Source organism: Ambystoma mexicanum, chromosome 6q (genome assembly GCF_040938575.1).
Source record: "Ambystoma mexicanum isolate Mex_15411 chromosome 6q, UKY_AmexF1_1, whole genome shotgun sequence".
Lineage (NCBI taxonomy): Eukaryota > Metazoa > Chordata > Amphibia > Caudata > Ambystomatidae > Ambystoma > Ambystoma mexicanum.
In genome coordinates this window covers 974,427,482-974,452,555 of record NC_090937.1, presented here as the reverse complement: position 1 = coordinate 974,452,555, position 25,074 = coordinate 974,427,482, and the positions used below count along the sequence as shown (strand labels likewise).

The 25,074-nt window shown below is 46.9% G+C and overlaps 1 protein-coding gene across 1 annotated transcript in view; it reads left to right on the top strand.

Moving 5' to 3' along the window:
- LOC138516394 (uncharacterized) overlaps positions 1-25,074 on the top strand; it is a 746,393-nt gene that overhangs the window by 257,614 nt on the left and 463,705 nt on the right. Inside the window, exon 9 of the mRNA XM_069631475.1 lies at positions 8,463-8,890. Within this exon, the coding sequence (XP_069487576.1) occupies positions 8,463-8,890 (428 nt within the window). The remainder of the gene's footprint in view (positions 1-8,462; positions 8,891-25,074) is intronic.

Below are 25,074 nucleotides of genomic sequence, written 5' to 3'. Positions count from 1 at the left end.
CCCGACCGCCTTTCCATCCGGGCGTATTCAGGTGAGCGTGGGTGCGAGCCCATTCCCTCTTGGGCCTTGTGATCTGGGCCTTGTTTTCTTGCTTGAGCCCCCCGGGCCCTGCCTGCAGCGTTGTCCGCCCCGTGTCCCTGCTTCCCCTCTCCTCCCTCCTCCCGCCCCCAGCCGTCCCCCGTGGTCTGATTGGCTTGCTGGCCCCTTTTGACTGACCCTTCCAGGGCAGCCCCCTGCCCGGCAGCCCTTGCGGCTAAGGGCCCGGGGCAAAGGGCGGCTCCGACATTGGCGGCTCCAGGACGTGTCTGCAGGTGTCCGCAGGGGAAGCAAAGGAAGCCAGACACCAACAAAACTGTGAGTATGGCATGGGTGGGGTGTAGAGCAATCACTCTACTCCAGAAAGCCCCTGTCACTCTACCTTACCTTCCATAGCATAGACTGCCATAGACTTAAATCAAGACATACCTAGGAAGACTTGCGACCACTGTAAATGTATTGCAAATACTGCCTTACGATGCACATGAACTTACTTGCCAACTTTAGCTAGTGCCACACGTGTAGGGAACTGAGCTTTAGCTTGCACCGCATCTAGATAAGAATTGGTATTCTTAACATGCACCACACCTAGAATTCTGAACCCTAGCCTGCGTCGCATCTAGATAGAAATGGGATCGTTAGCATGTTAGAAGTGTCCTCAATAGCCTCTGTGAAAAGTCGATTCTAGAAGTGTGCCCAATAGCCTCCTGTGAAAACTGAATTTAGAAGTGTCCTCAATAGCCTCTTTGTTAAAGTTGAATTTAGAAGTGTCCCCAATAGCCTCTTTGTTAAAGTTGAATTTAGAAGTGTCCCCAATAGCCTCTTTGTTAAAGTTGAATTTAGAAGTGTCCCCAATAGCCTTTTGTAAAAACTGAATTTAGAAGTGTCCTCAATAGCCTCTTTGTTAAAGTTGAATTTAGAAGTGTCCCCAATAGCCTCTTTGTTAAAGTTGAATTTAGAAGTGTCCCCAATAGCCTCTTTGTTAAAGTTGAATTTAGAAGTGTCCCCAATAGCCTTTTGTAAAAACTGAATTTAGAAGTGTCCTCAATAGCCTCTTTGTTAAAGTTGAATTTAGAAGTGTCCCCAATAGCCTTTTGTAAAAACTGAATTTAGAAGTGTCCTCAATAGCCTCTTTGTTAAAGTTGAATTTGGAAGTGTGCCTAATAGCCTCTGTGAAAGTTGAATTTAGAAGTGTGCCCAATAGCCGTTTGTAAAAACGGAATTTAGAAGTGTCCCCAATAGCCTCTTTGTTAAAGTTGAATTTAGAAGTGTCCCCAATAGCCTTTTGTAAAAACTGAATTTAGAAGTGTCCTCAATAGCCTCTTTGTTAAAGTTGAATTTGGAAGTGTGCCTAATAGCTTCTGTGAAAGTTGAATTTAGAAGAGTCCTCAATAGGCTCTTTGTTAAAGTTGAATTTAGAAGTGTGCCCAATAGCCTCTGTGAAAAGTCGATTTTAGAAGTGTGCCCAATAGCCTCTCTGTTAAAGTTAAATTTAGAAATGTGCCCAATAGCCTCTGTGAAAGTTGAACCTAGAAGTATTCCCAATAGCCTCTCTGTGAAAAGTAGAATTTAAAAGTGTCCCAAATAGCCTCTCTGTGAAAGTAGAATTTAGAAATGTGCCCTATAGCCTCTGTGAAAAGTTGAACCTAGAAGTGTTCTCAATAGCCTCTCTGTGAAAAGTAGAATTTAGAAGTGTCCCCAATAGCCCCTCTGTGAAAGTAGAATTTAGAAATGTGCCCAATAGCCTCTGTGGAAAGTTGAACCTAGAAGTGTCCCAATAGCCTTTTGTGAAAACTGACTATAGAAGTATGCCCAATAGCCTCTCTGTGAAAGTTGAATTTAGAAGTGTCCCCAATAGCCTCTCTAAGAAAGTAGAATTTAGAAGTGTTCCCAATAGCCTCTTTAGAACATTTTTAGAAAACACTTGAATTGACCATATAACCCACCATATGCTTACTCTCTCCTTTACACCACCACTCAACTAGAACACAGAGATACTATGACACCATTCGGTATAACTGTTCTCATACCAACATCCGTCTCATACTCCACATCACTCTATGTAAACACTGCTGGTTACACACCCCCAGCCAGGCGTTCTCCTCAGGCCTAACGCAGCCACATCCGGTCTGGATTAATCCTGCCAGAACGAACACATACTCCTGACCCCTCAACCACCACACCTACCGCTAAGAAGCAGCTATTACACGAATACCGCACAAGCTGCACACATACATGGTGCCCACACGCACCTTTGACTCTCTCTACTCCCTCTACTGATCTGAACTTCGGTTCCCAAGGGCGTTCAACCTACCAGCGCCTTCAGACCATACCAATGGTATATAAGGCGCTATATAAATGCAAAAGAACAATAACAATAACAATAACAATAAACCCTCAAAAGGGAAGGGATAAACAAAGGGTAGGTAAGATAAACTCTCTGCCTCCCACTCTAAGAGCTGAACCCTCATATTGGGCATTCCGAAAAGCCCTCAAAACCTGGTTGTTTACTTAGAATGTGTTGCCCCTTGTAACCTGTATTACTCTCGGTATCAGTGTTTCTGATTGCTTGCAAGCCACTGGTCTGTAACAGCCCTGCGATACCTCTGGGTTTTGTGTGCGCTTTATAAATGAAATAAATCAATAAAGGGGAAGAACAAATTGAGTCTGCAGTGTTAATAGTGCACAGTGCTCATAAGGATAGACTTAATGGGCATGAAAGACCATAGCTATATACAAGTCAGTTTCCACATATGGAAGCTGCATCAGTGGCTAGGCATCAGTTGCACAGTAAATGGATATGTGGCGGCCAATGGATGATGTCATAATTCATATAAAATGCAAACAAACTTGTTTATCGTATCAATAAAAGACATATTTTCTTCTCATTAGGGCTTTCGTACTCTTTTTCCTACTTAGTATATTCCTGTCTCAGCTGGTCCTGGTTCTGCCTACCTATCCAAGTGTCTGTTTCCTGTTGTCTAGTGACACTCCTTCTCAGGTGGCTCTTCTTTTTTAGGAGTGGTTACCATGCTTCACAGTTCATCTTTACTTTGCATTCCTCGAATCGCTATCTTGGAACGCCTAGCCTTGTCTGTACTTATCTTTGGTAACAGTCTTGCTCTTTTAGAGCTTCTTGTTCCATGTTGGGGTGTGATAAGATGCCAACTCCCAGGAAACCGTTCCCTTGAGGGCTTTCATTGCCACACGCTTTGCACTGTGAAGGTTTAGAACCACAACTTCTAAAACATCTTCTCCTGATTTCCTTCCCTTCCAACGTGCACAAACTTGCTTCTCACATTTCTCACACTCCATATCTTCCAATAAACAATTCCTCACTGGTTCGCTTTCTTTCCTTCTCAGCACCTCTTGTGCTAAGCAGTTCACTGTGGTCCTTTTGTGGCCTCTCAGTGACACACACTTTGCATTGAGGAGTTTTAGAATCACAACTTCCAAAATTTGTTTTCTTGCTTTCGATCTCTTAAAACCACTCGTGCTTTCTTCTCGCTTTATGTCTCGTACGCTTCATTGGGAATTCTCCAGACTCCAACTCCCAACATGCACTTCAGTTGCTAGTTATATTTCTCGCTCTTTTCTTGGGCTTTGGCATGCTACTGATGGCTCTTTCTCTGTCTCAGCCCTTCATTATTTACTCACCCGGCCTCCATCACTCATAGCGCCTCGGCTTCTACTCACTGGATCTTTCTGTCTTTCTCCGGGTCATAACCACCACCTCCTTCGGGAGGATAGCTCAGCGGCAAAGTGCTCGCCTTGGAAGCAAGACGACACAGAGCAACACAGATTTGATCCCTGGGTCTGCGCTTAGAAACCTATGGGTATTAAGTGCGTTATAAATAACCTATCATATCATTCAGGCTTCATGTCTGAGTTATCAGTTCCTCTCTGCTTGTTCCTTTTGCCCCTTGACATTACTTTCCTTATCTACTGAAAGTGGCGTTTGTGAGATCCTCCCCCTCGGTCATACCACAGCCTTGTCTACCAAAGCCAGTTCCTCTGGAGACTCCAGCAAGGCAATGGTACGCCATAGGACTGTGCAGATGATCACTGGCAGTATGGTGCAGTAACAATAGACACACTTTGGATCATTTCCCTTGCTATGGCACTGGCACCTCATCTCAAGGCTCACTCTTTGCGACTCTTTGAAATAGTTGGCATTTCAGAAGCAATTCCATTTCACTATGGATGCTCTTTTTTATTTATTTAATCATCTTAATTCTTGTACAGTGCCGCCCGCCCATAGGCCTCATGGTGCACATAAAACATAGAGCAGTCAGATAACAGAAAAAGGTAGCTAGCAGGTAGCAAGACAGACCAAGTTAACAGGTTAATTAATCTGGTTTGAGATTGAACAAATGGGTCTTGGTCAATTTTTTAAAATCTTTAAGGGAGTTTACTGATTTTAGGGCTAGTGGAAGCTTATTCCATTCAGTAGACATCAAAGATGGTTCTGCCGAGTCTGATGAGCCTGAACCTGGGTTGCACCAACTGTGCATGTCTTGAAACCGAAGGGTGCGGCAGGGACGGGAGACCTTGAGGCTATCTATGAGATATTGAGGTGCCTCATCGCTCTGGCATTTGTAGGTCAATGTGAGTAATTTGTGTGTCACAGAGTGTTTAACGGGGGGCCAGTGAAGCCCCCTCCTTGCCTCAGAGATATTATCTCTCTGGGACAGACCATGAACTTCCCGGACAGCACCATTTTGGGTAATAAGAAGTGCCTTGATGTTAGCTTGTGATGTACCCAACAGTAGAGTTGCAATGATCTAAGCTTGAGTTCACGAGAGTAGTGGCCAGCAGAGAACTGTTGCTGAAGGAAATGTATGGACGGATGTAATTAAGAAGTTTCATAAGATGTAGCCACAGGTTGCTTGAACGTGGGCAACATGAGGTTTCATAGTAAGCTCTGCATCAAGAAGAACACCCAATGTTTTAACACTACTTGCTACTCAGTTTTGCTACCCGAGATGATAAAGGACTCGTTGTCAAGTGTGCTGTTTTTTGAGTCGTTGAGCAGAAGCCTTGATCAATAGCTCAGTTTTTCCTGTATTAAGGGCAAGTGAGTTGGTTGTCATCCATGTCTGGATTGACTCATAGATTGAGTTGATACCAAGAGCATCCTGAGCATAGATGCCTGGTAACTCCAGGATGACCTGAGTGTCATCAGCATAGTTGGTATACTGAACACCCAGGTCATCCAAGAGAGCGAGAAGGGGCATGACATGGATATTAAACAAAGTGGGGTAGATGCAGGACCCCTGTGGAAACCCACAGGTGATAGCCGAGGGTAGAGATCTAATGCCGCCCACTGCCACTCTGTTAAACAACAAGAGATTCCAAAAACTGTAAAAAATTAATTTAAAGGTAACCTAATTTCTTTAGAAACTCATTCATACTGGGTATCAAAGATATCAAAAAATAATAATTGAATTCCCCTGAGTAACCAAAGTATATAATCTAATGAGGTAAGTAAGAGAAAGGGATCTTTTGTGTTGAAATAAATAGTGTGTTTTATTGAGAATAAAAAACACACACATTTTTCAAATTATTAGAAAATATGAAGAACAATATGAACAAAAATTACCCTATAAATAGATAATCTGAATAGTGAAATGCATATAAATGAACAAATCTCCACAATAGAAAAAGTGCATGAAAGACAACAATAAAATACAGAATAATAAATAAATGTACTTGCACAATACTGTAATTTGTTCAGGTCTGCCATATATGCACAATACTATAATTTGTTCAGGTCTGCCACTCTGGCAGTCCGAGGTCCCAGAAAGGATGATAGCCATTCAGTGGCAGTGTCCATACAGTGAGCTTGTTTGTTCAACCTGGTCACTAGTAAGAATTATCGACCAGGTGAAAGGCCACTGAGAGATCCAAGAGCATAAAAAGGGTGTGCTGACCTATGTCGATGATCCTGGTGATATTGGTTTTAAGGTCCAACATGGCGGTTTCCGTAACATGCTTGGCTCTAAAGCCGGATGGTCGGGGATTGAGGATGTTGTTACATTCCAGGAAATCTGCTAGTTGCAGATATGCCACACGATCCATGATTTTTAGCATAACAGGGACGTTTGTTATTGGCTGGGTGTGTTTGGGTATAGAGGGGTCCAAATTGTTTTTCTTCAAAAGTGGGGTGATCCATGCTTGCTTGAGAGACAAGGGAACATTACCCTTCATGAATGAGCGGTTAATCAATTTGATAACCCATGGGGTCAAGACATTCGTGCAGTCCTTAAAGATGTTTGAGGGAAGAGCTATCTCCCTGACATGCAGTGGGTGTCATGCCGGCCACAATGATGCAAATCTGGGCCCAGAGCATTGTTTAAATACAAATTGAGCAGAGTTTTTTTTATTTTGAGTCACTGGGGGGCTGAGCGGGTCTAAGGAAACAGCCCTGTCAGTAAGCAGAGAACACTGTTGTGCCAAAGTAGGCAGCTCATGGCAGGTGATTTTGGAGGAAAATTCTTCGTAGGTCATTTTGCACCAAGCAGCGCCTTTAGCAGGTGCTGGTTTACTCATGCATTTACCCTCAAATTCTTTGAGAATTGAAAAGAGCTCCTTGGAGCTTGATTTGGCCCTGGTAATCCTGTTATGTATAGCTGATCAGGTGGGTGCACCTACAAGAAGCATTTGCTCGCTGGCTGTTTTATACATATTCTATTTCATGTTATTTGTCATAAGCAGCACAGCTTCTGCCGTTTGCGAGGTCTCTTGGGTTTTGCAAAAGCATGTGGTGGGCAGGTTTGTCTAGAAGCAGCAGCAGAGCGATGTTGCAGTTGCTAAAAAGGTGGTGTGAATCAGAATCAGCCCTTTGGTGTGGGTAATCGTCTACGTAGTAAGAAACATTGTTTGCGGTTTGTGCGTTCCTGGGTGGTCAGTTGCTTCATGCTGGGAAGCATCCACAGCATGCATGCGAATATCATGGGGCGGCTGTTGGCATGTTGGTTAGTGCATGGCATGAAGGTTAAGGAGGGGTTGTGAGTGAGGGAATGCTGGCTATACAACAAGGCTAGAGTAGAGGGAAGCAGAGAATGGGTACTTGTAATGGAGGACCTCTGCAGGGCGCTATTGCAGACTTTGTGGGTGTCAGTTAGCATGCCGGGCTGGGAGTTAGATGTCAGTGGGCCTCATTACACGGAAGGCGGTAATGGTTAACGGCCACCGTTAATGGTAACGGTGACCGTTAACCATTACCGCCTTACTACGAGGTCCCTTAGCGGGTTGGTGCTTTAACGCCTGCTTTTTGCAGGCGTTAAAAACCAACCCGCTAAGGGACCTCGGAGCTAATTACGGCACCGCAAAATTGCGGTGCCGTAATTAGCGCCTTCCCCATTCCCATAGAGCCCTATGGGGCAGAAATGGGAATGGGGAAGGGCAATGGCGGAAGGGGGATTTACCGCCCCACCAACCTTGGAATGGGGCGGTAAATCCCCTTTCCGCCAAGGCGGTGCCGGTAATTTCCCGGCATGGTCCAGGGTGCTAATAGCACCCTGGATCACCGCCTTCCATGTAATGAGGCCCAGTGTTTGATAAACCCTTCTGCCATTTTTGTCCATTGCAGACACCTTGGGTGTTCACTATCTCTTTTGCTCTCTGTCTTCATCTCTCTCTCTTTCTCTATTTCTCTCTCTTTCTCTCATTGTGTGGGAAGGATTAGGGAATGAAGGTGCGGGGGAAGGGCTGCCTGGGAACTCCCATAGTTTTCCTATGTGCATGGGGGTTTTGCGTGGCTTGAGCCTTTGGGTTCAAGAGTTACTGCTCTCCAGGATTTCAAAATTCATATTCCCTTTTCTCCTTCATAGGAAAGCTGGGGATGGCTATGAGCAGTCTCAGGCCTCACCATGTCTCACACAGGTGCCGTGTCTAGCGAGACCACCAAGGCCTTTGGCTTTCACGGGTAATAACAGCATTTCTTAGGTGTCATTAGGCGATCAAGTCTTGGTGCTAATTTCTGGTCATTTGCCCTAAGAAATCTACTCTAGTTATTTCAACAGCTATCGACTGCCAGCTGAGTGAACCCGTTGGCTTGAACCAAGCACACACAATCACAAGCCTCCTTCCTTGTCATGTTCCCCGAACACACCTGCTGTTGATGCATCTGCATGGTGGTCAAACCTCATGGACTAGCAGTCGATTTACTACAATATGGGAGATGAATAATGGGCACAGAGAGACAGCTGTTTATGTTGAAAAGATGTTGCATATGGGAAAAGAGGGAGCAGATGTTGAATTCACTTTTACAAGTGGTTCTTTTATCTGCCATTTGCTGGAATTTACTTTGGAATGATAAGGGCATGGCATTAACCTATATACTATAATGCTCCGGGGTAACATTTATATAAGAAGTGCTCATTTGAAATTTTGAACATTAACTTCTCCATATTTTCTTGTAGTCTTTCTTAGGACAAAAACATGACCACCTTGTCCTCCCGGTGAGCTTGTCTCAAAAGGATTTTCAGACGATAAAAGGCACAATTGAGAAAATGAAGATGGAAACAATCAAACAAAAGCAGTCAAAACCAGCTGCACTGATTGGAGCTGATGAACCGGATGGGCAAGTGAAGTCACTGAACGGTCTTGATTCTGGTCAGCTTGCTAGTCAACAGAGTGAGGCTAGCACTCATGAGTTTAAAGCACGCATAGCTGAAGCTCATTGTGATCTAAAACATGAACTGAAAATGACCCAAGATGGACAAGATGCAATGCAAGTAAACAAAAACAAATCGGTTGCAACTTACGATAAAGAAATAGGACTTCTTACCCAATGGTACAGATTGGATGAAAACTGTATCCCAAGTGTTTACAAACTTCAAACCATAAGGTGAGACATATCCAATGAAATGAAATATCCAATGAAATATATCTGGAATATCTCTCTAGAAATGTTTAATAGTAATTATTGTGCCTCGTTCTAATCATTGGGCAAAAAGTAAATACCTGGGCAAAGATGATTAACACAAGAAATTGACACTTTTGGGCATTCTGAATGTAATCTTTTTCCTCCTTGTGGAATTACGCATTCAAAACAATGTGTAAAATACATAGGCAAAGAGGGTAGCCTTCTGGTTGCTATGGATTATAACGGTTTCATTTTCTTTGAATTACCCAAATTGACCAAATATAATGAACTGAATGGGAAATTTGGTCGAATTTCGAACGGCCGAAAATTTCAAACGGCTGAACATTTCAACCAAATCCCCCATTCAGTGGCATTATAGTGAATAAGGACAGCGGGGTTGTCCCCTGCACCCTTGTTTGCTATAATGTCTGCGGGGTAAGGTGACATAATCTACAGTATCATCGGCAACTGACAGGTAGAGGGGAATAATGACTGCCTGATTGCCTTCATCTAGGCACAGTTGGAGGTCTTCTCTCATGTTGTTCAGGGCGGATCCTGTTCCGCTCATTGGAATAAAGCCCTATTATTGGTTGGATGAAAGCCTGTGTTGATCCACATGTTCTTGGAGTTGGGGTGTCACCTCTCATTCTAGTATTTTCTTTAACAAGGGGAGGTTTGAACTCTGTCTTTAACGAGGCGGCTATTTGTTTCTTAAGAAAAACAAAAGAGATGATGGCTGGAAGGTTTGGAATTAATCCTAACCTCTGGTTTAGCACTGAGCAAACCTCCATACCATCATTCCTCAGCCTGTCAAGCTATTACAGAAAGTGGTAAGACCATATGCAAATTAGGCTTGGTCTCACCCAGGTATGGGCAGTTCAGCTCGAACTACTTGGTCACATCCCTTCTGCACGAGACCATGAGCAATCAGGCTGAGAAATGTCTGGGGTTGCATGTGGTCTCATGGAAAAGGGGTGATTTGCATGTGATCTTTCTAGTTTCTGTAATGGCTTGGCAGGCTGAAGAACAATGGTTTGTTGGGTTGCCAGATGTACGCCAGAGGTGTAAGATTAATTCTAAACCTCACAGCCATCATCTCTTTTGTTTTGTTTCTTAAGGAGCAGAAAGGTAACCGCTTGTTTCATGTATATAATCACCCCGACCCCTTTAGATGAATGCAAGAAGAATATTAGCGATGTCTGGTGCTAAAATGGAAATAAGGTCTTTGAAGCAAGCCACTGGGCATTGACCTGCTGAATGTTGTCAATTCATCTACCTCCATTGCATTAAAAAATTATAGGGGTGTGCATGTGGTGGGTGATATTGGGGAGGGGTTAGCCAAGAGCATTGGGATGCTGGCAAAGTTTCCTCAGATGTTTGTTATTTTTGATTCAAGAAAGGTGTGTAGATCTTCAAAGAAATGTTGGTAGTTATTAGGAGTGTTTTAGTGCTTTAGGGTTAATTTTTTCTCAAATAATGTTTAAGATTTCCCTTGGTTGGTTGGACGACTAGTTGTTAGGTAAGATTTCCACAGGGCTGGTAAATCTTCCTTGCCTGGTTCAACTCCAGAACCTTTTGCTTTTCTAGTGAGATATTTTCCATTAATACCTCAGTGAGTGGGAACCTTTTTCCACACTCACCTGTCTTTAACTCTTTTTATGGGTGTCATTTTTAAGACTCTCCATAGGGTCTTTTTAAAGTTATCATGTTTAACAACTTATTGGCAATAAGTGCCTGTTGTTGCTGGGTTGCCCTAGGGGCTCCCCCTTTAACTTTCTTGTGCTAACCTTGGGTGAACTACAGTTCCCAAGGGTAGAAAGGATCTTTGGATCCCTTTTACATTTACTTCTGTGAAACCAGCACACCCCACCTTATGTGGAGTGCTGGGGAGATACAATGTATCCCCTTTCACATTTAAACTGTAACAATTCTGTTACAGTGACAAACTTACCTTTAATGGCTGGTGGCAGTGATACCTTTTACTAATTTGGTGCACCTTTACCGCGTGCTGTAATCACAGCTGCAGTAAAGGCACCTAAGGGTGCTCATTTTTACCAAAATGGCCCCTGTCTTCTTTTTCTGCCATTTTAGTGTTTCTTGTCGTTTCTTGTCCCTTCCCCTGACATCCAGGGCGGGAAAATCCTTTGTTTGAGTTTTGTCTTCGGCGGGAGTCCCCTGGACACCACGCCCAGGCTCCAGTCAGTCTGTAAGCACAGGAAGTGGGGGAGGGGTCCCAAACTTCCCCCTCCTTTGTCTTAGGTCTTCCTTCAACTGGGCCAAATCCCAGTGGGGGGTTGGCTGTCCTGATTGGACAGCCAAACGCCCCTTTCTTGTAAAATGCGGGGAGAGAATGCAGAGGTTGTGTTGCAGTTCCTAATAAATACTGGAAACCTGGAAGCTGAAGTCATGTCGACCACTGGAACTGAAAACCGAAGAGGATGACGAAGGAAAAGCGGCGGGAATGATTTCCAGCGGCCGGAGAGCCTGCTTTGTAACCGGAGCCTGCTGCAGCCCTTCCTTCCGATCGACCTGGGGTCTCCGAAAACGACGACCCGAACCCAGAGCCTGGTGAGACCCACTAGACTCAAGACGACCTGCATTTTGAGCCATCCCACGGGTTCCTGAGACCTTGCGTTCTTGCAATACCCCAATACCCTGGGACCTCCTGCCACTGTGCGGTGCACGGTCTTCCGAATTCCGAATCTCGCTGAAACTTCGTGGGCATCTTGGTCTATCTCCAGAGACACGAATCGAGTCCAAAAAGTCCCCTCACAAGAGTGCTGGACCTTTTAAACGACGAGAATTCAACCGCGATTTTCTGTCTTCATCTGTGCTCCTTGAAAAGGCGCCAAACCCGCAGAACCGCATTCAGCTGCGAGAGAAATCTTGCCTAGAGCCTTCTTCATCGATCCCTGCTGCAAAGTCCCTTCTGAGGTCTTGTGTTCAGTCTCCAGGACAAGGAATCCAGTGACCGGGTATTTGGCTGCAGTCCCTGAAGTTCTCCTGCTGCAATCTCTTCTTCATTGCTGAGGTACTGTGTTGGCTTGGGTATATACTTACCTTAAGCCTGTTGGGATTTCTGTGTAGTCCTGGGGTGTTTTCTGTGATTGGGAGGTCCCTCGTCCAGTACACCCAGTCCCACTGCTAGAATCCTGCTGGGGTGTCTTCTGCGAAGCCCCTGGACCCTCTTCTAACCCTAGAAGTAAAGTACTCACTTGGTTGCCAGTTTTCCTAAGGAAACTCTGACTTTTGCTACTAAAGAACTTATTCTAACACTGCCTGTTGGTCACTAGTCCTAGTGACCCCCCTTCTGCCACTGAGAACACTCATGCTCAAAGGGAAAGACTTTGAAGGGATTGGGACTTCTGCCTAGAAAAGAAATCAAGTGGTTTACTTACTTGTAAAGAGTTGGTTGGTTGGTAACTGTAATTCTAAGAGTGAACAGTTACAAAAGTTCTTACTGATCTTGAATGTGTGATGCACTGTTCTTAAAAGTATGGTTAACATCTTTTCTTCCTTAGCCACTGTTTTACCAGTCTAAAAGAAAGTAGATGTGAAGGTATTTTACTCTCCTGTGATTAGGTTGTGCCTCTTTACAAAAGTAATGTGTTGGTTTCACCAGATTATTCCTAAAGGGTAATTGTATGAGTGTCCTCCAACTGTTGGTATCACCAGGTTAGTCCTGTTAGGATAACTGTATGAGTGTCCCCCAACTGGGTCTTGCTTCCCCTGACTTGCTGCTAGCCTGTCTTTAATAAGTCTACAATAGGTTGTTGCCTACCTAGAATATCTATTCTGTAAAGTGTGACATTGGGTTTTCCTTTCCCCTTCATTGTGAAGTTAAAGTAAGTAGGTTTTACTTACCTTGTGTTAGCTGTGTGCCATCCAAAACAAGTTACAAGAGTTATTGCTTATCTCCATCTGGGGTTCCCTGATTTCCAAAGCATCTGTAATTGTATATTACATCCATTAGGTTTTGCTCACCTGGTATAACTGTGTGTTATGACAAAAGTAGTTATAGGTTTTTACTGCACCTAGAATAAGTGTTTCACTATTCACCAAAAGTATATTGTTCAGTTGACTGTTTATGTGATTTGTTACAAGAGTCACTGTACAACTGGAAGGGCCTACTGTCCTTGTATTACCAAAAGTAATCTAAAAATAACCATTGGTCTTTTACTCCCAAGGAATAGGCTTGGCCTATACTAAATGTGTATAACAAGGTTTTGACTTCCCTAGAACTACTGTTAGGTGTTCCAAATAAGGTCTATACTTGGGTCTGTGTACCTTCAAGTATAGTGTTGTGTTTTATATTGTGATTTCATATAATGTTTCAGTATTTACTTAACCCCTAGATTTATCTGGGCCTACGTGTATTTAAATAAACCCTTTATTTTTATAATACATAGTGTTTCAGTGTTTCTTTGGATCATTTGTATTACAATTTTCACTTGTACTGTATCTACTGCCCTCTCTCCCTCCTAAGATAAGCCTGGCTGCTCTGCCTACGCTACCATGTACTCAGGTGGTACAGTCTTATACTAAGAGTGGAGTCTTGTACTGCCTCAGTTGAATGGTTTTACTAGGCCCTTAACTGGACTTCAGAAAAACTGTCCTAACACTAGTTGATCCGGTTAGTAAAATATGCCCCATACCCTCTTAATACCTTTATATTATCCTGTTTTAGTCTGAAATAAGGTTGAAACTCACCTCGATCTACCAAGCCTGAGAACTGCCCTTTTTCAGTTGGCCAGAGCCAGACTATATCGTCTGTTATCTTTTCAGTTTCAAGACCGTGAGCAGGGCAAGAGTTTTGGTGACATTGATAAGAACGCATTTTATAAAGTCATGAGGGTCTGTGCATGTTGAGATCCACAAAACGAAGCCTGGGTCGGCAAAGCCTAAAACACTGTTAATTCACAAAAATGAAGGATTGCTTGTGCAACCATTTGAACATATAACATCATACCTAACATCATGTCTATGAACTCTTTAAAGAGGTAGCCATCGTTGGATGGGGTGTGGTAGATAACTACTGCTATGAATTACATGTTTAGTATGATGGTGTCACAGATGACCTGGCATTCAAAGAACTTTCAGGGATGGTTCTGGATCACACAGCATGGCAGAATGTCAAAAGTGTGAATAGCAACTCTGCATATACTCCTCGTCATCCTGTTTCTATTTGGGTGGCAGTAGGTTATCCAAATAGCAGAGGTTTGCCCAAACCAAGACTTTGTTAGAACTGGTAGCTGGTAGTAAGATTCAGAGAATTGGCAGTTAGTCTGATTGAGAAAATAAGTGGTGTCAGACTCAATAAAACGCATGAAAGAAGGCAAAGTCTGGAAGGTGAGAAGGGGAACAGATAGAGGAGAAGAAGCAGAGAGGTGGAAGTGATGAACGCATTTAAATAACCTTTCTAGAAAATTAGTTCATAAGACCAGTAGATGAGCGCGAGAGTGTAGAGCAGAGTCAGGGGAGGAGAAAGTAGGTGGTTGACAAGGTGAAAGAGTCAGCGGGGGGAGTACAATTGTATAAGATCAGAAAAATAATGTTTTTGGGCCAGATGGAGAGCCATGTCATGAGAAGAGTGAAGCTATGGAAGTAGAAGACGGTCAGGAGAAGATTGCAATTTCCTGCATTGATACTTGGCCTGTTGCAGAGAAGTTTTGGAGGGAACAAAGCTGTGGGGAAAGCCAAGGTTGGGAAGGTTTAAGAGAGGGTGAGAAATGGCGCAGAGGATGGAAGAGTAGAGGCAGCAATAGGGGATAAATACGGTGCAGGAAGGGGGAGGGTAGGGGAGAGTAAAGAATAATTAATAGATTAAAGAAGAGAAGGAGTATCAAAAGTCTTAAGATTACAATGAGAATAAGAATAGGCATAGGAAGAGGGAAGAGGAGGAGAGGAGGGAAGGGGCAATAGGAAAATGAGAGCAGGGCATAATCCAAGCAATGGGAATGGGAGGCAAGGATGGAGGAAAGTGAGAATGAGGAAAGGATTAAATCAAGAGACAAGCCCAATATATGGCAAGGGTAGAAGAGAGTTAAGATTGAAGAAGCAGAAGAAAAGAACAGGATGGAAGAGTAGTGGAAAGATGAAGATTAAAGTCGTGATGAGAAAAAATTGAAACGGAAGAGCAAGCAACAAAGAGAAAGAAGTGTCAAGATCATCACAAAAATATGATAGAAGATCATAACTAAACTGCAAACTACACATTTTCATTTGAACTACAAGCACTCAACATATCACCATCAGTGTGACGCATCCTAACCAACAGAAAAAAAAAGTCAGCCTCAACAGCAAGCAAGTACAGTTAATGATTCTTATATAAATCAGCAAACATTTATCAATTGGTCACAATTTATAAGTTATAAGTTTACTGAATAGGTACAATCTTTCTCATATATAATTCACAAAAACTTATCAAAAATGTATCTGAATTGTAATCGACTGCTTCGATAGGCAAAAATATTTCAACAAAAGAATAGTTGAATACATTCATAAATACAGAATTTCCCCCAAAACATACACAAACCATACCCATTTAGCCAACATGTTATAGTTACAGAGAAGCGTGTATTGTAATTCATATTTATCTGTTGAATTGCCAATTAGCCATTTTATGACAGTAAAATAATAACGTGTACATTTTGACCAATTGATGAATGTATGCTGATTTATAAGCTGATGACTAGAGTTGTAGCTCTGATAGTATTAGCGGCGGCGGGAGATGTAACCGCACATGGTTGAGAATTAATTCTCACAAAATATCTCCTAATTAAACCTTCATTTTCAAGCTTCAGAATTGCTCAAGTCTGGTTCACTGGTTCTGCTTTTGCTTTTAACAGTCTCTATATATAAGTAAATACTATCCTTTGTGTTAGCCTTGGTTTCTACATGATGTATTACAAACAAAGCAATCTCAAACCTCATGTATGTATTTAAATGTGTGCACATACACTTACTGTCATTGCTTTTAGCTGCCTTGCTAATTGAAGCTAAGTAACACAGATCTAGCAATCTTGTAACAGTTCTGCAAATATATTTAGCTGTTTGAGATTGTATCCCACAAACTGGCCTACACAGAAGCTGCCATGCAATATATGCGCAAAGAAACACTACGAGCTGGTTGAGAGAACAGAGGTGTCCTGTCCTTGGTCAATGTGCTGAAAATGTGCTTGCAGCCCAAGAGTGAAGATGTAGGACAGGGAATAATACTACCATTATGGCTGCCTGAGGCCAGCCAGCCATTCATCAGCATTGGGGGTGTCGTGAGTGGGGCCAGTGGCTCAGTGTGACTCTGTTCCAGTGACGTAGCCTAGACTGGACAATGCTGGACCTAGTCAATCATTTGGGAGGACTGTCAAGAGGTCCCCAAGATGGAAGACCACCGTTCTTTAAGGAGAGACAGAGAAGGGAATGCAGCAGCAGAACTCCCGAGTCAGAGGCAAGGGATGGGTTGTGTGTGTCCCAGCCTTTCCTCTTTCACCAGTGCCCCACAGGCAATTCTTCGCTATAGCCAGTTACACTGAACGAAGGCCCACATTGTCATGATTGCCTGGCTACACCTTTGGCAGCCGTGGAAGAGCATTGGAGAGTAAAGCCCCAGCAGTTACCCTTCAGAAATCCACAGACCCTGAGAGACCCTCATACTGCATTATCCCTGCTTGTTCTGAAGGCTGAGTACTGACTGACTGCATTGGTTCCAACACGTAAAAGTACTTTGCAAAAACCACTTTACACTGCTATGCATAGTGATCTGTGAGTTCTTTTAGGTATGGGCAAATGCTGTGTGAATTCTATGTCTTGCCAAGGGAGAATAATTACTAACACGTACATTAAACTGAAGAGAACGTTGTTGGTGTTCACGTGGAATGTTGCCTGATTGGCTAAGATTCAAAATTCACCATAGTGAGGCATGAACCCCACGTCTTTGTTCAAACTTCTATTGTTTAGGTCGAGTGTCTTCAAACATTTTGGGGGTAATTCATAGAATTCAGCGCACAAATGGTGCATGCGGCTGGCGCACAGTGTGCGCGTGCGGCAGTCTGCGCCAGCCGCGTGCACCAAAATCAATTTCCGCGCACAGCGTATTCATGGATTTCAACATCCATAACCAGCCGTGGCGCAGAGTAGCGCAGCGACCCTGCAGCATCGCCAGTTATGCCCCCAACCCCTCCCCGTGCGCCATGAACAGTGCACAAATCCTGTACATGGCGCACAGGCCAGTGGACCAGCATACATCCCCCCAATCATGAAAACGTAGGTAAAACTCCCCGCTCACCCCTCCGAATACACATACCCCACTGTGTGGTGAAAGTTTTACACACGATTGGGCCTGTGCGAGCGGGTACGTGTATTTCGGGGGTGCAGGGAAAGTTTTACATGCGATTGGACCTATGCGAGCGAGGTACGTGTATTTTGGGGGTGCTTGGAAAGTTTTACATGCGATTGGCCCTGTGCGAGCGGGGTATGCGTATTTCGGGGGTGCGGGGAAAGTTTCACATGCGATTGGCCCTGTGCGAGCGGGGTACGTGCATTTCACAAGTGAGCACTGACTCACGTCCCCCAGCGCCCACACCCCCCCAGCAGTCAGGGGCACCTACCAGCAGGTCCCCACTCATGTCCCCCAGCACCCCCAACCACCCAGCAGTAAGGGGCACCTGCCAGCAGGCCCCCACTCATGTCCCCCAGCACCCCCAAACCCCCAGCAGTGAGGAGCACCTGCCAGCAGGCCCCCACTCATGTCCCCCAGCACCCCCACCCCCCAGCAGTGAGGGGCACCTGCCAGCAGGCCCCCAATCATGCCCCCCAGCACCCCCACCCCCCCAGCAGTGAGGGGCACCTGCCAGCAGGCCCCCACTCATGTCCCCCAGCACCCCCACCCCCCCAGCAGTGAGGGGCACCCGCCAGAAGGCCCCCACACATGTCCCCCAGCACCCCCACGTCTCCAGCAGTGAGGGGCACCTGCCAGCAGGCCCCCACTCATGTCCCCCAGCACCCCCACCCCCCCAGCAGTGAGGGGCACCTGCCAGCAGGCCCCCACTCATGTCCCCCCAACATGACATGAAGATGCACAATCATGGGCCTCATGTCCACCAAAATACTACAGCACGCCACCCCAGTCTTGACATGCAATGATCTTCCCAATCCACCCCACACTGACTTGCCCATCTCAAGACAGAAACCAAAAGTCAACTATGTACATCAACACATGTCCGTCACACACACACACCGCTTGCCATTGATAGTGTAAACCCACATTTTGACATGCATGAACCCAATGAGCAAATCACACACATGGAAGTAAAATATAAAAATGTATTATGACCAAAATCAATGTAATGAAATGAAAGCATAAAAAAATGTCAAATATGAAATGAAAAGCATGTCCAAAAGAGAGGAAAATGAAAAGTATAACCAATCCAAAGAAATCCAAATGATTAATTGTCCAAACTCTCCGTCCACCAAAGCAAATCCAAAGGAAACGTAAAAAGTAAAATCCATTGCTCCATGGTGAAATCCAAATAAAAAGTCCACATAAATCCAATGTTCAACTATGTACAAGCAATGTTCAAGGATCCATGAGCCCAACGAAAGAAATGAAACCTACCTAAGAAACTACCTAAGAAAAAAACTATATACAAATGTGTGGGGCATAGTACAATCACCCCAAATCAAAGGAAAACGAAAATGAAACCTAACACTAAAAACTATTTACAATGGCGGCGGGCTAGTCCGACGGCTCACTTTCTGATGTCCCGGGCCAGGGCATCATCGAACTCCCGCTCAATGTCCTGGAGGCGGTCCTCTTCCATGGTCCCGAGGGTTCGCAGGGACGATGCCATGTTGGATTCCAACTCCCTGCAAATAGCCTCGAGGCACTCGGCATGGAGTTCTCCCCCCTGACCATTGTGAGCCGTGCCTCTTCCACCCGCCGCTGCTCCGCACCTATGGCCTGGCCCAACTGCTGCCACACGGAAGACACTTCCAATCCTGGGTCCTCCTGCCCTCTGGACGATGCCTGCCCCTCCGATGTTGATGGCCCCGAGCCATCATCGCTCCTACCTTGTTGCTGCTGCTGCTGTGCCTGCGCCCTGGCTCTTGCTGCCTGCACATCCTCCTCCGGCTGGGGTGCAGTTGTCGTGGTGGCCACCCCTGCTGGACGTCCGACTCCCGACTGTGGCAGGGATGTGTCGTCCACCAGCCTGGCCGCTGGGTCAGAGGCAGCTCCACAGGGTACCCAGGTGACACATGGGTGGGAAGATGGTATGGAGGACGACTGGCGCATAGGGGGTTCAGGTGAGGAGGGTGTCGGAAAAAGGTCCAGCATACGGAGGAATCCAGTCCTGGTGACCCGTCCCAGTAGGTCAACGCGGTCAACGAGGCATCCGAGATGACGTGCAGTGTCTTCACGAAAACACTTCAGGTCAACTCGCATGCCCCGTTGACGCAAAGCCATCCCACCCAGGACAGGCTCATCCTGGTCCCGGATAGTCACGTCCGCAGGGAGAGGAAGGCCAGTTGTTGTGAGCTCATCCCCTCCCTGAAAACGGGTCTGGACGTAGGCATCCCTGCTGGTGCAGGATGATGCAGTCACAGGATCGGGGACAGGATTACACACAGGCACCTCCATGGCCGCCTGTGCTGCCTCCTGTCCCTGCCCCTGCACTGCACCACTAGCACCAGTGGAATCCCCACCTCCAGACCCCGTGTGTGTCCCTTCCACGGCCTCCTCCTTCACCAAACCCCCCACCAACCTGGATGACTCCGTGCCATCTTCCTCCGTCGGACCCTGTGGGGTCTCAGCTGCCCCTTCTGCTGCCGAGGAGTCCACCTCCGACCTCCGCCTCTTGGACCTACCCTCGGCAGCTGCAGCCTGGGATGCGGCACCAGACTCCTCACTCCCCGACGAGATGGCAACCTGGGAGGGGAGCCGGGCCTTGCGTCTCCGGCTGGTGGTGCGATCCCTGCCGCTTTGCTCCACAGCACCCTCTCCGCCCTCTTCATCAGTTGACGCTGCAGACAGGGAGAGATAGAACAAAGGCATCAGGGCACTGTACAATGGACTGATACACACAAGACAGTTGTACATGAGTGGCAGTGTCAAACTTCAGACATGGCATCACACTCCCCAACACACATGTCATTTCAACTCACACACATGAGCAATTCAACAGCAATATTGCACCAGGCAGCACCATCCATACTCAAACAACAGCACGAGCAGCCGAAGGTGAGCCTGACGTCACATGGAACACAGGGAGTGCACAACACATGCACACACACCCCCAGACTTACATGCATGTGTACATCTCTACCAACTGTCGCAGTGATGAGATCGCCATCCACGTCACATCTGGCATTCAGCCTTCTACATGTCAGTGTCACATGCATCCATGTTGCATTACAGTTGCACACTTGTCAAATACACACACATGCACATGTACACAGTGCAGATACATGCAGCAGGAACCACTATCCATGTGTGACACCACAACCATGCCAACGTACATACACAGAAATTCAAACATGTGTGCTCCCACACCTGCATTTGGCCAGCATGCTCACCAACACATAGACCATCGATGTGTCTCACATAATGAGAGGACTCACATGTGGCAGCCTCACGCCCCTGTACATACACATCCATACATGGCCCTACAAAAACACATGTGCAACCTGCACACTACTGGCACACCACAACACGCACAGCGTCCAATCAGTATGCATGTACACTTACCGCTCGGCTCCACACGGGTCTGCCTCTCAAGGACCTGGACGTGGAGCGCTGGGCGTATGCGTTCCAGGACCCTCATTTGGTGGTCAGACAGGTGGCCCCGGCACCACTTGGCATCCGCTGCCTTCAAGAGGCGCCGGGCCTTGTTGAGGGTCCTGGACGACCTGAAGTCCTCCCAGCTCTTCCGGACATGTTTGATGTCGCAGACTGCCACCCCCTCCTCGTTGATGGCAGTCATGATGTCCATCCAGATCCTCGTCCGTCCTTCATTGTCGGCGTGCACACTTCCAAAGAGGGCATCATACTGCCCCAGGACTTGCTCCACCAGGACACCAACTTCCCTGGCACTGAAGCTGGTGGCCCTCTGCCTCTCTGGCTGGGGGTTGCCGACGGTGCCAGATGGTGTTGTGCAGGTGTGGGTGGGCAACTGGGTCCTGGGGCTGGGCTGTGGAGCGATGGTATCCCAGTCGGGAGTTTTCTGTTCCAGCAGGGGTGGTCACAGCAACTGCACCCTTGGCTGACGTGCAGGCAGCAAATAGCAGGGTACGTGGGCGGCAGGCAGGCAGCAGCAGATGGCAGGTGGGAGCGTGCTCGGGGCTCTGGGGGGGCAGTAATTCGGCCTTCTGGGCAGGAGCGTGGTCTTCTGTGTGTTGTTGCGTGGCCAGCTTGATACGGAGTGATTTGGCACGTGAAAAAATCCAGGAAAGGCCCTTAGCGCGTAAGCGCATCTGTGACCTTACGCGTGTGGGTGTTCCCAACAACACGGGTGCATAGTGAATCAGCACGTGCGGAAACTGCACATCACCGTGCTATTGGAGGAAAAGGCCTTAGCGCATAAGCGCGTAAGTGACGTTGCACGTGTGGGCTGGCTTAAAAGGTACGAGTATGACGCTATTTACTTGTACGTGCTTTTCGTGGAGAGCGAGCGGGTGATCCTTGTACTTCTTGTTGGTTCACACGCGATTACTTCACAACGTTTCCAGTTCGTACTCCCTGTTTCCTCAGACTGCGTTCTTTTCTTCTTTTGGCGGGGGTGTTGCCAACGCGCAAACGTGCATATTTTTCACGTTCTTTTTCAAGGCAGACGGTGAGTCGCGCATGTATTTTCCAACTGTGGTTGCCCCCGTGTGTCGCATACCCCTTCAGAGGTCATTGTAGGCTGCGCGTAACACGTGTATGCTTATTTTTGTGTTTCTGGGTGCCACAGCGTAGTGCGGGTTCATTTTTCCATGCATGTGGTCTACCAGGGGTTGCGTGCACGTGTACTTTTGTTTTTGGGGTGCCTGTGCGTTGCGTGACCCGTCATCTTCCCCCAGGGGTCACACACAGCCTTGCTAGAGCACTAGGGTACAAATTCCATCTAGTACCCTATCCCTTTCACCCCAAGGGCCCAGGACAATTGTTTACTGCAACTCCCATACGCACAACAACATCAGTGCCATGGTTGGGAGGCGACCAAGCAGTAGGGGAGCCAAAAGTGGCCGATCTGAAAGAGGTGGGCGTGGTGGGCATGGTCGGGGGCTTGGGCAAGATTTGCAGGGTGCCCCTTGAGCCCAGTGTGTGGAGGACCAATCGGGGCCACCTATGCCCCCCCAATGGTTGTGGGAATTGTAGCTGACACCATTCAGCTCAGCCCTTGTTGGACCGGCCCATTTTGTCAACTGAACCGGTACAAGATGACTCCCAGGCTGACTTCCAGGTCAACAAGTCTAAGCCACGTGTGGCGGTGAAAAGTGCTGTCACCAGGCCACGTGGATCTGGGGCAGCAATGTCATCTGCTGCCCCAAGTAGCCAGGATGGGGAGGCTGCAGGGGCAGCTGCAGCTCAATCCACCCCAGCTCCGAGTCTCCCGGCCGGGAAAGTGACGGTCCAGGTCCATCACACCGACGTTGGCCCTGCCAACATCACTCTGCAGCCAATGCCTGCACCAAGACCTTTGGTCATTGTGCCTTTACAGGCTTCAAGTACCCAGTACACCTGTGCTTTTGCCCCTACTGTCCAGAGCAGCGTAAGCCACTCAGGATCCGCACCACCTTTGGAGAAGAAGAAGAAGGGTTCTCTTGCACTACAGGCTGAGACCCCAGACATGGCTACACACTCTGGCACATCAAGGAAGCCTAGCTTCAATGACGCCAAACTTGATGCACTTGTGGCCTATGTGTTGGCACATAGCCGCGAAATGGTGGTGACTGCAGGCTGTAAGACTACTCCTGCTCAATGTAGGGTCCACTGGCAGACCATCGTGGACCACATTAGTGCCCTTGGATTTATGAGGCGCACAGCTGATGATTGCTACAAGCGGTGTAATGACCTTAAACGCAGAGCAAAGAACAAGCTGGCTTCCAATCATGCCTCTACTCTGGTGACTGGCGGTGGGTCTCCACCAGAGGACGACCAACTCACTGAACATGAGTCTGTTGCTGGAACCTTCGTCACAGAGGAACAGATCCAAGCCGTGGGAGACCTACCAGATTATGAAGCATTGTCCGGTGAGTGCCCATGCAAGTGTGTGTAATCCATGTGTATGTTTCTTGGGTGATGTGTAATGATTGAGTGCCAGGTGAGTGTGTGTACTCCTGAGTGGTATGGGTCACCCATGTGCTTCCTCCAAACCATTCACCGGCTTTGGATTTGGGTATGACAGTATCCCTTCTGACCACAGTGGCCAATTAGCGCCACATTACTGCAGTTGCCCTTGAACTGTCATCTTGCAACAACATTGTTCTGAATTTTCAGTGTTCATTCAGCCTGATTGTTTCAATCCTCCCATTTTTCCAACGCATTTTTCTGCCCTAATGTCACATATGTGACATGCTTCTGTCATAGATTACACCCCACATTGGCCCACATTTATTACCTTGTTATGGGAATGATTTGACCATTCAGGCTGATTGAGTAAGGGCCTGCTCACATAAATCTTTGGGGCCTGTTTGAATGTGGAACATGATAGTTGTTTCCTGTCATGTTGAAGTGACCAACCATTGATGTATCCATCTGCCTGCCATCACTGTATAATTGTACACTGTATGTGTTGCAGTGTGTGGCACATGCATATTTTGTCACACTATTTAGCTTTTTTCATCTCATCATGTCCATCTCACATGGATGGGTGACAGTACTCATTCACTGACATATGGCTGTACTTGTCAAATGTACCATGGCTATACTACGTGCCATCTGTGTGCTGGTATGTGTCATGTATGTGTATTGGACATGCCACTCACAGGCTAATCTGTGATGCCAGTGCTATCCAGCATGCAGGAAATGTGTTGCTTTTCCATCTTGGTGTCCTCAGTGTCTGCTTTTTGCCTCCCCTTCTAACTCATTGACAGTGCATGCATACCAGGGTTATAGTCATGTGGGACATGTGTAATTCATGCACTGGATCTCTGGCTTGGCAGGCCTATGTGTGTGCTATGGTGCTCATGCCTGTTTCCATTTGTTGTCTTTCATGTTTTTGCAGGTGATGACGCACTTGATGCTGTTGAGGTGGAGGAGATAGTGCAGACCCAGGAGGAATCTCAGCCACGACCGGGCACCAGTGGAGGACGTGGTGTGGTGGTGGGTGAAAACCCTATCCTCCTGCTGAACATACTGTCCACGGGTGTCTCTGGGTGCACCTCCCCAGACCTCCATGATTCAGGTGCTGAATCGGACAGTGGGACTTATGTGCCGTCACAGGTGAGTGTTTCTAGCAGGGATGCTGTTCTGTCCAACCCACCTGCACCGGGGGTAGACCCCTCTATGGGGATGTTAGTGTTGGTAACTCTGCCTTTGGCGGTTACGGATGCAGGGTTACACCCCACAACATCTGATCCTGTTCCTGGGCCAGCAGATCAGAGGAGGAATGCGGTCCTGCAGCATCAGGCAGTGCCAGCACAGCAAGGTGCAGATCGCCTTGCCCCAAACAGGTGTGGTGCCCGCCGACGCGGTGGCCGTATGCCACCAGGCAATACTGTATGGGAAAACTCCATGCACAGTATAGCAGCACAACAGGGAGCATCGGTTGAAATGATGGCTCAGGCAATGGATAGGGTAGCCACTTCCATTCTCCCCCCAGAAAGGCAGATGGAGCAACAACAGCAGGTAAAAGACTCCATTTGCCAATCACACAGGGAAGACATGTTGGCGTCCAACAGGGACCGACGGGCGGCACTGGAGACTCTGCGCGAAGCCATATCTGTAGAGTCACAGGGCCACAGGGAAGCCCTGAGGTTAGAACTCCATTTCCTCTGGGAGACTCTGGGTGAACTTGAGGCTTCCCGAAATTTTAGGTCAGAACAGCAGCTGGAGCAGCTCACACGTTCGCTCTCAGCTGAGCTCCAGGAAACTCGTGAGGAGATCCGGGTATCACGCAAGGCCATGCATGCAGAAATGCAGGCAGCCCGTGAGGTGCGGCATGGGGATTTCCGTACTATCATCCTCC